This window comes from Limanda limanda, chromosome 1 (assembly GCF_963576545.1).
Source record: "Limanda limanda chromosome 1, fLimLim1.1, whole genome shotgun sequence".
In the NCBI taxonomy this organism is placed as follows: domain Eukaryota; kingdom Metazoa; phylum Chordata; class Actinopteri; order Pleuronectiformes; family Pleuronectidae; genus Limanda; species Limanda limanda.
The window spans coordinates 36,465,173-36,480,220 of NC_083636.1; the positions used below are offsets into that span (position 1 = coordinate 36,465,173).

Consider the following 15,048-nt stretch of genomic DNA (forward strand, 5'->3'; position numbering starts at 1 on the left):
TCTGCCATAGCTGCTACAAACACAATATGATTAGGAGAAGTCCGGTGTTTTCCTTTTTCTATTGGGATGATCTGTCTTTTCCTCCATCCACAGATTATTGAGATTATAAAGTATAACTCGCCACCAGTGGAAGGACTAGAGAACAGGAGGGGATGTCGTGTTTTACCCACAGACATTTTAGATGGATCCAACTTAAGGCCATAATATTTTAAGACATAAAGGGCTCACATACGATGTTAAAAAAAACAAAACAGCTGGTTTTTCCACATCCTGTCATTGAGGTCTCCGGTTTGACGAGAGGCTGGTTTCTCTGAGCGCCTGCTAACAACACTGAGTGTGTAAACAATATCGTACACTTAATTAGAGAAAGACCTCTGTTTTTACAGGCAGGGTGGATGATAGGTGCCAAAGGGGGCTGGGCTATTTGTATGCATATGTGTGAGCGTGCCTGCATGCGTGTGTGTGTGTGTGACTTGATTGATTGTTATATTTATCCCATACCATTAAACACCATCTGTCACCGCTATGAACCCAGCGTTGGGTTGCAATAACATTTTAAACATCTATCATAAAGCGTAAAATCATTAGGTAAGGTTTCTAGAACCTCCAAAAAGGTGGTTCCCGGGACGATTCAAGGCTACATAATCTGGAACAAGTTCTTTGTGTTTAGACAGCCAGAGAACCAGCTCTCGTATTTAGTTCCAACACATGAAGAAGAATGACTGGGTTGGGATAATTGTGACCAATAAGACTAACGAACACATCGCTACCACCATTTAAAGAAAGATCAAACTGAGCTTGCGTTCTGTGTTGTCGACAAAGAAGATTAGATATTTCTAACTATGGACCAGTCATGTTCAGATGCCAATGTACGTTTGCAAAGCCACGACTAAACACCGCCATTGTCAATGTTTTTGCTTGAAGTTGCCGCTAGTATCGCTGGGTAATCGGAGATCAAATTGTTTGAGCCCGTACAAAAGGAAACTGTTTTTTAACCTAGTCCGAACCAGCCCTGGCACCATTGTTCACTTTGGTTGAAATAGGGGAACATGTGCCACTTTACCCTAAATTCATCTAAAATCCATTTCCATGCAAAGAATGTCCCAAACAGCAGAAAGGAGAAACTCTGAGTCGGTTTTCAACAAGGTTGTAAATGTTTATTTTCATGACTAATACTGTAACACAGGTCCAAGCTGTGGGTGTCACTCAAACAGGTTTTATTATTGCAACACTTCTAAATTCATTATCGTTCTCCACTGATGGATCAGTTTGTGGACAGCAAATCCATGTGTTGTCGCTGATTTGTTGCTGTCTGGGTTCATGGGCTAAAGATTCATTCACCTTTAAGGACACATGTATAAATATTTAACAGGCCATAACAAACACTGAAGTCGCTCTCTCAACACGTTGGACTGAGGAGTATTTGCTTTTGCTCCTCTGTCTTCTTGGGATTGTTCTTTTTTTGGGGGACTGGGTTGCTGATAATCTGACTGGAGGAGCAGCGGCTGAGTTTTATAGACATACATTTAATGAATGAAATGATTTACTGGTGGCGGTGTGAGGAGTTTGAAGCTGATTGATTGTCCCTTCTTAGATAACCCCTCCCCCATGGCGCTGCCCAAATGAATGGTTAATCCTCTCTCTCTCTCTCTCTCTCTCTCTCTCTCTCTCTCTCTCTCTCTCTCTCTCTCGCTCTCTCTGTTGATTTCATCAAAAATCCTGCTCATTATTTTCCAAAGAGTGAAACAGTAACTGACTTTTTTAGTTTTTCCTCTTGTGACATGTGCTTTCCTGCAAATACACTACAACACAATACACACACACACACACACACACACACACACACACACAATAGTTTGTCAATGCTATGCTTTTCTTATTTTTGAAACTGAAACTATGTGACAGTTGCACAGGAATTGTAGTGCCATAATGAATTACTAGAAGAAATATTATTATTATTATCATTATCATTATGTTTACTAGTGTATATTTAAATGCAGTGTTGCTTTTACCTTAAAGTATTTGAATTACTCGCTTTCTTTTATGAGCCAGCTGGTTTTTCAGACTCAGTACAGTACAGCAGAAATGTTCCTTGTTTCTTATGTATAACTAACGGACACATTGTTGCTAATAAAATGTTGTGAAAATCCTTCTCATCTGTTTTGTTGTTATTGTTGTTGATTTCACTAAAGCTGAGAAAATAAACCTCACATAGTTTTTTAATGACACACATGCAATGTTATTAATTCAGTAAATAAAGTTAATCCACAGTTAAGCCTCATAATAAAAAGGTTTATCGATAGAGATTTTCTATGATGAGAATATCTATCCCCTGGACAGGACCATATATATATGGCGACTGTAAAATGTTGAATAATTGATTCAGCCTTGGAGTGTGGCGCATAATCCTGGATTATTTTATTTAGTAAACAGCTCAATGCATGCATAAATATAAAGAAGTGGAATAATATGCAAAGTCAAGTCAAAGTTTATTTATATAGGACATTTAAAACAACCACTGAACAGGGAGGCAACGAACATAAAATGATATTAAAACATACATGTATTGAAACAGAAAATAATGAAGCAACAAACGTTAATTATAAATAGTTATACAATAACAGATGAAATCAAGGTTTCAAACTCATCTCAAGCTGTGTGTTTGGAGCAACACACACAAACAGCAAACCTGGACTATTTCCTTTAGAACCTTGTAGAAAATCTACCATTTACTTTTTTTCTAGACACAGGATTGGATATGAGATTTATCTTTAGTTTCACTGATAATCTGTCTCGACGTGAAAACAATATAATTCTGCTGTGTTTGGTGCATATGTTGGATATTTGATTTAGATTAAGCTAATAAGCCGACATCAACATCTCAACTCGGAGGAGGACATTATCATTAGTGTAGCTAAATATATTGGTTGCTCAATGCTTATTGGTCTGAATATATCTAAGAAGCATACCAGTGAAACTAATAACGTGTTTTAAAGTCCAACATCAGGCGTACTGTAAAAGATCAGACGTCAGCGTAAGAAAAACAGTGAAACCTTTATCCACACATGCAACAAAGTGTGTTTTCATCCCGCCAGCCCTGGGGCAACAAGGTGAGAGTCATGACAGCAAACATGTTTGAATGCGAGAGCGCGAAAGCACCGAGAATGGGACACTTAAGCGCGATGATAAACCGCCCTGACAGAGGCGAGGAAATGACAGCCACAATGAAATGTCACCCGCTCAACAGGACTACGGAAGCTTTATTCTGACAATAAACTGAGTGAGTCATAGCGCCAAGGAGACTAATCGTGCTATAGAAAAAAACAAGTGAGAACTATTCCAGGGAGGAAATAGAGGTAGTTATTAGAAGGATGAGTCAGAGCTAATGAAATAGCACATACCGCAGATAGATGCAGGCAGATGGAGCCGCACAGCAGCTGATATTAAACCCAAGCCTCGCTGGCAGGGACATGAATAGCCATTTTGCGATGGCAATAATACAGCAGCGCCGCTTCAGACATGAAAACCCTATCACATTATGATGGATTCCCTTTGATGTAGATATATTCAACCTCCCACTTATTTCTACATGAATTGTGAGTACTGTACCAGGGAATTACTGTCAAACTAGCATTCCACCCACAAGACAAATTGGATGGAAATGTATTTACTTGTTCTCGTTACAGTCGCCGTAATTTACGAGTAATAATATCACAGGCACTTCAGGCGATGCTGGAGTGTAAGTTGCACTGGGTTCAGTAAATGGCTTTTTTATAACCCCGTCTGGCTGTTGTGAAGAGGCTTGGAGGGTTTTTCATTTGTGGACTTGCACACTTGAATGAACAATATGACATTTATGGACAATTCCTACAAAGAAATCATCTTTGTTTCAGGTTTCAGACGTGTGCAGAATGCTGTAGCTTGGCTATAGAGACTGGAAGCATCAGTGGCATTGAGATGAATGCCTATGTTGTTGGGAATGTTGTACAGTATCAGGGTTTTGATTGTAGTGAAAAAAAAAATTAGTCTTGTTTATTCATACAAATACTTTAGAGTACTTTGGACTTTGGTTCGACAGCAGACTATCTTTCATAATTCCTATTCCACATTTGACTGGAAAATTAAAAATCAAATTTTTGTGCAGGATTAAAGAATCTTTGTCTCCTGCCAACTGTGAATCCATCTGCCATGCTGCCCCATCAACACTTCACCAGTTAAACCCTGAGTATCACTGTGAATTAACAAAACAACACACATTTTGTACTAATTTGTTCTCTGTATCATCCCGTCGGATGGATAATCTGATTTATTCTCAGAGTCAAGGAGAAACTGTGTTATTCATTTATAAAGTTCTACTGTTGAAGCATTCCAAACGATCGCACTTCTCTTCTTTCAGTTAAATCTTACTACAGTAACAGGATCCAGTAACTACATCAGCTTAAATATCTCCTACACTTTCACTAGTGTTGTCAGAATTGGGTTCAGGTATCAAGTTCATTCTTGAGCTGCAATCCTTCAACTGCAGTCTTACATTCCACTTGGTTGTTATAAATATGACTTGATGTTAGTCATGATCAGTGTTGGGAAGGATACTTTCAAAACGTATTCCGTTACAGAATACAGAATACATGCCCAAAAATGTAATCTGTAACGTATTCCATTACATTAACTAATCTGAGTAACGTATTCTGAATACTTGGAATACTTCCGGTTTGTATTGCATTTTTTAAGTGTATGATTGCCGCGTTGTTATAGTCAGTGGAGCAGCAGCAGTTTAAACTCTCTCTCCGCCGATGCGGCGGGCCAGCTGGATGTCCGGCTCCCATCCACTCCCACCTCTGTGCCGGCCCCACCGGAGGCTGAAGGACCCCCCCCCCCCCTGCGCCAAGGCTGCCTCGCGCCGTGCTACGATCGTTTCGGCGTCGAGTCTATTTTTTTTTGCGCTTGACGCGAGCGTATCGCTCCATGAAACACACTGAAAAATGATTTTAAACGATATTGATGACATTTTATATGATATAAATGATAAAGTATGCATCCCATAGTTTGTATTCCCCTTCTGTTGTCCTGGAGTTTTAATTTTACCAATTTTACCGATCATATTATTAAATGCCCCCCTCTGCCCATCCACTACAGACACACAAGCAGTCATAAAGATAAAAAGAGAGGGGGGGCGGCGGAGAATACGTAATTTACCCTCGACACCCGACATTGAACGGAGAGAACAGCGGAGAAGTTCTTGTAGATGGATGAAATTAAATTGGGACGCTGTTGCAGTTAATGTTGGAGCAACAAGTGACTATATGCTTTTATACTACTGGGTCAACGGGTGATATTATTAGCGCTGCCCGGCGCTTCAGCGTCCGGTGTGAACCCGGCGTGCCTCGCTGGTCTCCTGCAGAGCCATGACAGCGGAGCTCTGGAAGCGCAGGTCGGTCTTCTCTCACCAGGTGCTGGAAGGGCAGCTTGCGGATCAGCAGCTCCGTAGATTTCTGGTAGCGACGGAACTCTCTCAGAGCCTCGGTTCTTCTTCACGCCGCCGGGGGAAGGTGCGCTCTTACGGCAGCCCTGGTCTCCAGCTGCTTCCTGGGGGCTTTGCCGCCGGTGGATTTACGAGAGAGTGAATAAACTCGAGAAGTACCGTCATGTAATCCACTGATTTCAACAATGTAACTGTATTCTGAATACCATCTATTTAATTTGTAACTGTAACGGAATACAGTTACTCATAATTTGTATTCTAAATACGTAACGCCGTTACATGTATTCCGTTACTCCCCAACACTGGTCATGATTTGACTTGTGTTGCTTTTGTCTGCTGATTGTGAATGTCTCCTATTCTCAAGAGATCAAAAATCTCAATGACACTGCAAAATAAAAAATAATCAAATAAAAATTAAAGGTGAACACGTGGGAGGTATGTAACAGCATCTTTTCGTCCTGACTGACATTGTCCACATTTGACCGCGTTGTTTTCTTGGTGATGTGTAAGCTTGATCAACCTTGTATTTGTTTGCATGAAGTGTTTGCACTGTATTTGTATGAATGACCACTGAGGGCTAAATTAATTATTTAGAGGCATAATCGTCTCCAGTGCAAGCAGAACTCGTCGTGCAGCCTTTAGAGGTGTATTGATGTTTTATGACATGCTCTGAATTGTCGAGCCCTAACTCTGTAGCTCTGCACTCACTCTCTCGCTGTCTGTCCACTGCATCTCTTATGGCCTCTCTCTCTCTCTATCCCTTCATCTTCTACAGCCTCCCCTACTCTCTAGTGTTTTGTGTGTTGTGTGTTGTGTGTTGTGTGTGTGTGTGTGTGTGTGTGTGTGTGTGTGTGTGTGTGTGTGTGTGTGTGTGTGTGTGTGTGTGTGTGTGTGTGTGTGTGTGTGTGTGTCTGTTTTATGGTTCCTGCCCATAATTCCCTAGCAGTGGAATTTAGATGCAGCACAGATGAGTGGCTGGGGCTCCATGAATTATGGACACGACAGATAGGGGGCTTTCCAACTAATATTACAAACCAAAGCTTCCCTACCCGTGTCCTCATCTCCTCTTGTTGTCCTGCTGCTTCAGCCTCCTGTCCTGTTCCTTCCACTCATGATGCCCAGATTTCCCTCACACTTGTTTTAAAGGCCTTGTTGAAATTGTCTCAGCTATGTCCCAAGTCCAAGGAACAAACAAATAGTTGAGTTTCACATTAATCCTTGATCTTGGAAGCAATGATATCAGTCAAGGTCGACTCATATTACAGAGATTACAACTGCATCTCAAGACCTTTCCTCAAAGAAAAGTAGAAAGTCAAACTAAGGTTGTGTTTTGTGTTTCTTTATGTTGGTTATTCAAAATACAAATGGGAATGTAGGACTCAATGCAGGCTTAGTAACTAAGAAATAAAAATTGCAAATGTACCCTATGCAGTTATCATTTCAAAGTTGGCACTTTGGAGCATATATCTGTGCCAAGACCCAACAGTCCTATTAAACTTGACACACTCAGAGATATCAATTACCTAAATCTGCCTGATTTAAAAATTAGTTCTATATTGGTTCATGTCTCACCCTTCCACCAAGTTTTGTGAAAATTATTGCAGAATTCTTTGATAAAATTAAACATGATTTGGTGTCTTTAATTTACAAATATCATATGGCACCCACTCAGAGTACACTCTTACTGCTGTGTCAGAGATATGGAAAGATATTTCCACATCTCACACACACACACACAATTGCATGCAGGGGCTGTTACCGCCCGGTGTGTGTAATCTTTCGATTTCTAAAAGGAGGAAAGGCCATGCCTCCTGTCTGAATTTTTCATTCCCCACCCTCTCTGTCTCCGTATAACAACTGATAAATAAGCAATGACTTCTGAGGACATAAAGCAAGAATGGACTCAATTTTATGTCCTCCACACACCCCCGACATCAACTCCTCTGGATACACACTCCGTCTGCCTTCCGCTGTCTTTTCTCACCCTCTTCTTGTCTCCATAAACCCTGTCTCTCTTGCTCTCCATCTCTCTCTCTCTCTCTCTTTCTTTCTCTCTGGTTTGAGAGCTAAATCTTGCTGTATTCCTCTTCCATTTGTACTTTCCCAGTGAACCATACAGGAAAGACTGTATGCAGTGGGAAAACGTACGTGTTTTTGGTTTGAACGTGACCTTTTACTTTGCTAATCCTCCACCGATTTAGATTTAGAGCACTGGTGGCTTTGGCTCGTTCTGAGAGGCAGCTTGGTTGGTGAGCAGTCCTCAGTGGCCTCCGTTTAGATTACAGCGCATGAATATGTGCCACGGCATCACTCTCTGATTATGCAATATTCTTCTCAGTCAAGAAGTGTGTGGGTTGCTTCAGACAGAGGGTGAAAAGGAGAGCGTCTGGATGTAATTGATGTGAGTGGGAATAAAGGAGGAGATGAGATGAGCAGAGAAATGAGAGAGTCCATTTCAGCAGTGCTTTGACACCATCTGGTGGGCAGCAAGAGGGGTGGGTGTTCTTATCAGGCAGCACAGTACAGGAGCTGGATGGTGAATTTAGTAGAACTGAAACTTCAAGGTTGATCGTAAGAAAGACAGTGTGGAGCTATTCTGATAATCAATAACATATAGATTAAAAACAGTGCAAAAGTAACAATTTCTTGTAAGAGTATTTTCTTTTCTCTTGTGTCTGAGTTCTGAATATTTTTGTTGTAGGTTTGGACTGTAAATAGAAATATACATTTTCCAAGATTTGTAAGTGTCACGTTTTATAAAATGACAATGAAACAATCACCTGGTAGAATGGGATCTGACCCACATTGCATATAAGATATTTGACTTTACAAATCCAGTTATATACAACATTTAAACCAGAATATAGACATAATAACATATACATTAGATACAGGTAACAAAATATGTATCTATGCCACAGTTGTTACATATTTTTCTGCACTGCACATGTGCGAGTTACAGACTAAAGGAGGTTTTTATTATATTTTATTTATTTATTTTATTTTTGTTTTAAAATTTACATAGTGTAAGATATTGTGCAATGAATAGGTGGTTGAAGTCCTGCCAAACTTTAGCAGTTATATTATGAACATTAAGGATTGGATTACCTGCTCATTCCCATGAGAAACTAAGCACAGGAAGAAATTAGGAAATTATTTAAATCATGTGTGCTTATTCTTGTATCACCCAGCACAGTGAAAACAAATTAATGTCACGTCAACTATTTCTATTAAAGTATGATTTATTATTTTTAACTCAAACGGAAAACCAAAATAATATTGTAAGTTAATAAAGCTTATTATTTAGCCTTTATGTGCAAATATTTGAGTCTCCCCCATGTTCTCCCCCCTAAACGACTTCTACTTCCACGCCATCACCAGGGTAACCAAACCCCTGACAGTCCCGCCTCTCGGTCTCAGCAGCCAATCAGGTTGCAGTGTCAGTCTGTTTGCCGTCAGCCGCGAACTCCAAACTTCCTGCTCTTCACGCACTGCTCTCCTATTGCGTTCAAATCAAATCCACCATAACACGGTCGTTGTCGTCACATTTACGGCAGAATGAACTCTGAGCAGCCGAGCGAATCCAGCCGCGGAGAAGAGAAGTGCTCGGGTTCAACGCCGGAGCCGAGCGACGTGAAGAAAGCAGCTAACAAGCGGTAATATGACACCTAGCGTTAGCTCTGTTGTTAGCTTGTTGAGCTAGCATGTGTATGTGTACATGTTGTGACAGTTAGCTAGCTTGCTAACGTCAGAGCTATAACGCCTGGTTACTTTAAAGCTACTGGATAGTAATTGGGAAAATTGTTATGTTTGACATGAAGTAGTTCCATAGATATTGTACAGCAGAATGAAGTGTGCCAGTGGTACAGATGGTAACACGCAGACACATGTAACTAACACAATGAACAATCAACCCACCACAATAAAGACTACCTTCTTGTCAGACTTTTACCAAAGCAGCTTGATTCATTTGTAAAGTACATTTGCATGTGTGTCAAATTGAAGTCGATTTTTATTATGACATCATGACCAAAAAAATCTGAGGCAACTGTTCTGAGTCATCCTTTGGTTTTTTAATTATCAGCCATATCTGAGAAACTGATACTGACCTAGTTATGTGGGTTTATTTGCTCTACATCAGTTGTCATTTTCTTTGTGCAAACTGATCATGCTAATTCTGAGAATTGTTTCTGAAGAGTAATAGAACATGTGACCATAATCACCAATTTATTCTGTTATTGTAGAATAGAATAGACTTGGTTGTCATTTTATCAGCTGAATACAACGAAATCAAAACTTCTCCAGTGATGCATAGACAACAGAATAAAAGACAATGCACTCAATCCAGTGTACACGCACAACACAATACAATATATGTATTCAAAATCCATATATACGTACTCCACCTGATCACTAAAAAGTCAAAGAAGTACCCTTAAAGTACGTAACAGTGTGAAATAAGAGTTGTACTGTTTGTTTTGTGTGTCGATGAGTTGGCTTGGCCATGAAAAATGTCATTCCTATAACAATCGTTTCCTTCTCTCTTTCCCTAGAACACCATTTTCCAGATTTAAGAGGGTGCACTCCAACTTCAAATCACCTGTAAGTAAACCCCGTCTTTGTCTGTAACACACACACAGATAAATCCTATATTTAGTGCCACTTGTGCATTCCCCTATCATGGTCGCCTGTTTTGCACCGCACAGATTCAAGTAACTGAGAGGGCTAAAGTGAGTCCTGCAGAGGAGGTGGCAGAGCTAGAGCAGAGGAGAGATCAGCTGGATGCAGAGATAGCACAGCTGGAGGCTGAGTGAGTACAGCTGTCTGTGTGTTTGTCTTGTATTTCTGTTTTTCTAGAGCAACTTAAATAGTGTTGAGGTTAAGCATGTAGTGTTGATTGTTGATGGTTCGGTTTAGTATTATTAGAGTACATGGGAATGTGATGATCCTCATAAGTAATACAATTAAATACCCATAGTACAGATCTTTTTTGGTCCATTGTTTTCCCAGAATTAATCTGATTTGCTTCTTTTCAAACGTTATGTGTGTGCCTTTGTGTGAGTAATTGCAAAGATCTGCTTTTGTGTGTGTGTGTGTGTTACTGCAGGGGATGCAGCGTAGAGGAGCTGGAACGTCATATTGATATGCTGCATGAATACAATGACATCAAAGACATTGGACAATCACTCCTGGGTCGTATTGGTATGAACACTGCTCATATAGACACAATATCTTTCCTAATCACCCTCCTATTCTCGAGCTTGTAGTGGCATTTTAGGCACCTGTAGTCTGGGCTTGCAAATTTTACAGTCCATAACCTTTTTGTAGCCGTTAAAGATTAAGTCCAGTTATTGTGATTAAGCACCTCACACCAAAAAAAACCTGTCACAAGACTTCATCGAACCCAAACTGTCAGCTGAGTGAGCTGTCTGTCTTGTATATGTGACTCATGAGTTTACACTTCTTTGCTCATTTATCATCAGTCAGTGTGAACCCTGAACAGACTTGATGACACATACAACAATGTGTCTTTTTCCTGGTGTGATTAAGTTGTAAGAAAACAAACTGGACAAACGTGTGATCGCGTCCTTAAAAAACAACATTGTTGTCTGAATCTAGAGTATGGTGTATTGAAAATATACAATTATTATAGTTTTCAGAATTAGGTATAGCAACTATAACATCTAGGAAAAATGGGAACTAAAATGTATGTTCTTGGCTCGATTACATCTATTTTAAAGATGTCCTTCAATCAGCCACTAGATGGCAACAGCGAAGTGTGTCTGTACAAAGGCCAAGCCTTTCAAAATAAATGTATTTAGTAATTAAACTTTAATTATTACATTTAGACATTGTGTAATGAGTGTTTAATTGGACTGCCTCTAGACTATTTAATATTCTATTAGATTAAGACTTTTAATTGGCTGTTGTATCTCTTATTTTGGCCATCTGGGTTATGCCACAAACCCATTATTTAACCTATCAGTGAGATCAAATGTTGTGTTGACATCGCAGCCTCTCCCCCACAACTCTTACCATCATTTCTGACACTGCATCGTACTGTGTGAGTCTGTCGGATAGGGATGAATGTACAGTGGGGTGTCCCCAGCATGAGCCAATAGGTTGCAATGCCTGAATGGGTCTTATGAGTCTGAATCCCGCTCAAGTCTATTTGTGAACATGTGCTGCAACTGCATGAGAGTTTTTCACACTGTTAAGGGGAAGTGGTGGTGAATCACACCCAGGTCGCATCACGATGTGTGCATGGTTCATAACAAACAAGACTTTTTACCTACTTTGACATTCATGTGCTTGTGTGAATAGTGTAAAGTATAGTCTGGACACACACAATTATACCTTTCGTTCTCTAATGTCACTTATTTTCCACTTCTGCAGTAACCTATGCAGAAATAAACCATTATTCTAAAATGGTATTGTGAGTTAAAAGTTGTTTCTTTAAATTATCTCTCAGTACAGTGGAGAGTCAGGATGATAATGACCTCTTAGTGAATGGAGATGGCGTTTCCCCTCTGACACAATGACAGTCTTTTACATCACTTACACGCACTCACACACACACACACAATTACAATCTCTGTCTGTCACACAGACGCGTGCATACACTAATGCATGCACATGCCTTTAAACACATATTACCATCCCCTCTTTCCCCCCTTTCTGCTCTCCCCTCTCGCTTTCTCTCAATCACAGACACACACTTTCACAAAGCGCCTTCACTTAAACACTGAGTTTCTGTTGTACTGTATGCTGCTATGCTGAGAGGGAGGAGATCAGTGGGCTGGCTGTGGAGTGAGATGGGACAAGTGGAGATGCCCTGCAGTACCCTCTAAAGACAACTGTCCCTTTGTCTGTCACCATGTTCGTCTGTCTGTCAGGGTTAAGGTCATTATCACTTAGAACTCTCCTTTTTGCTTTGCTATTTTGTAAATTATTAGCTTTTAACAAGTTTAGAGCCATTTTTATAACATGGTCTCACCCACAAGAAGTTTGCCCTCAAGGTATGTATATGTAATTGACCTTGTGAAATGAAAAATAAACTAACTTTATCAACTGTGGGGGATAAAAAGTTAAATTTTGTGCATGTAGTGATACATCTTTTTTTTTTTCATATAAACAGGAAGTCTTCATTTCCATTTTTAGCTTTTGTCAAAGGTCATTTATCGTTAAATGTTTCTCACTTTCTAGTTGCAAGAAAGGATAATTTGACAGTCAGTATTCATGTTCAGTAAACTGAAATTTCATGAAATTAAAACAAATAGAATAATAATAAATCTGAAAGGAAACCTAAATTAAAAACCTTGTACATATGCACAGTAAACAGGAAAACAAGCTGGTCTTTGTATCAAGGTCATTCCAGCATAACTCAGCATAGCTTGGTTCTGCATTAATCAAAAGAGCTAGAGGGGTTCCATTTGAAAAAGCTTGACCTTACATGATCTTAGATGGAGTAAAAATCCCTAGAGAGGCTAATATAGGAGCTCTGTTTTATGTTTAACCGATAAATTCTCACTAACTTCAGGCCTTTATGTTGAGTGATTCAGTTGTTCAGTGCTATGATCTGGCTGTGGTCCGTTCAGTGTTTTGAGGTTTGTTTGAAAGAAGGACCAGAGGAAGTTGTCCATGTCATCTGCAGACATGGCCCTAACCCCCACTTTTCTGTGTCTTGCAGCTGATCTGAGGGGGACCACCACTCGAGATCTCTACAGCCACTTTGGTCTGGAGCTGGAAGACTGAAAATATAAATGAAAATACAGTGGTGAGAATGGTTCCCAAACACCGAGGGGAGGGAGGCCTAAGGATAAAAACAAAGAAAAGGAGCAGAAGCACTTTTTGGTAGGAGTTTGGATGTGGACTAAAGATGTGATTGGAGAAACTGTATTGACCTGAACTTCCTCCTTTAGACAGAGAGAGATCTGATTAACGTCAGTGAGCGTCATGAGGTGACAATGGTATCTGTACAGCAGGCAGATCTAATATTCAAGAGATACCATCTGCTTTGGACAATTAATATAAGACTTTAACAGAAGACAAATGTATATATCTTTATATATATGTATATATCTTTTCTCCAGCATATTGTTTGTGCAAGAATAAATTGATGGGTGAGAAATTAAAGCCAAGATGAAGTGTCTTAGTAAGATGTTGCTTCACATTGCCCCTCAACACTGTTTCCCCATCCTTGTTAGCAATTCTCCAAGTGTCTGAATTCTGCCAGAGGGATGAATATTCTACCACAAGATATTCTCTCATTTGATGATGATGATGATGATGAAGAAGAGCGCTGTCAAACCCATTATTCCAAAATCTCTCTCCGGTGTTCAGTTGGTTTCAAATCTTGAGACAAAGACCATAAGGTTTAGGCCAATGGAGCCTTGATGAAGAAGTAATGTTCTAGAAAGTATTTATTTAAGTTACGTAGAAACACCGCAGTGCTTCTTCATGACTTGGCCGCGAAAACATATACAATATAAATATTTCCATAGTGGCGATGACAGAAGAGGCCCAAACTCAACTCAAAGCAAACATGCAATTAATTTGTGTACTCCTCAAATAGCCCAGTGAGCCCTTATAGAGGCATATGCATTTCCTTTGCCTCTCTGACATCCTTAAATGCTTCTGAGACACAACTTTGAAAGGACTTGTTTTGTTTTGACATTGGAGCTTATCTAAAAGGAGGTTTGGATAAGGGTATGCACGCATGTAGACTTTATGATTATCAGTTATTTATCGGAAGAAAAGCAGGAATGCGGAACCTTAACGTGTGAAATAAACAGTTTCAGCTCCTAGTATAATATGCCTTGTATATTGACAACTTAAATAAGGACCACCATACACAGTATTTTTTTATTTGTCCTAACCCTAATCACATGAAGGAAACTGAACAAATACGGATACAACGTGGTTGTAACACTAGTTTTTATGGAATTAATCATCTTAAGTTTATCAACAGTCTCCAAATTGTAAGTAAATGCCTTTATTAAGGTGAAAGTGTAACAGTTAAAAAAAGTCCACCTCTTTTAACGCCCGCGTCTGTTGAAATCAATCATAATTGCGAAACATTACAGTTGTAACATCCCCCTGAAGCTCATGTGAACATCACTCACAAGTATATTAGACAACTGTCACACTCATTCACGATTTCCTGTCGTTTCCACGGGATCATCCAAAAGACGAACACAAGAGAAACGGCTTGGTAGCTACATTACTTCCTTTTATTCAAAAAAGAAACAAAAAAACAATTATGTTCAGTGTGCCTGAAACGTACAGTAAATGTTCTGCACAGACAACGCGCCCAAGTGGCATAATATGCTGGGTGTGGTCTTATCTGTCTGAGAGCCACTGATAATGTGTCTCCTTGGACTGATAGCGGCTGTTCTCTGTGTGTACGATGAAAAAGTGACGTGTGTGTACTCTTTAATCATAAGCAGGTCAAAGCTCATCCTATTTAGTTATCCTGATCTCTGACCTTATCAGTCATACTGCGTTCAGTGTGGTACATGTTCACCCAAGATGATACCAGCTGATAAGTGCTGATCAGGGTGTTA

The 15,048-nt window shown here is 39.8% G+C and overlaps 1 protein-coding gene across 1 annotated transcript; it reads left to right on the top strand.

Annotated features, from left to right (window-relative positions):
• The first annotated feature begins 9,000 nt into the window (after positions 1-9,000).
• On the top strand, positions 9,001-13,440 carry swi5 (SWI5 homologous recombination repair protein). Its single transcript, XM_061080993.1, has 5 exons — positions 9,001-9,138; positions 10,036-10,084; positions 10,189-10,292; positions 10,590-10,684; positions 13,173-13,440. Exons 1-5 carry the CDS (start codon positions 9,041-9,043, stop codon positions 13,235-13,237), a joined length of 411 nt encoding a protein of 136 aa, XP_060936976.1. The 5' UTR covers positions 9,001-9,040; the 3' UTR covers positions 13,238-13,440.
• Positions 13,441-15,048: the final 1,608 nt, after the last annotated feature.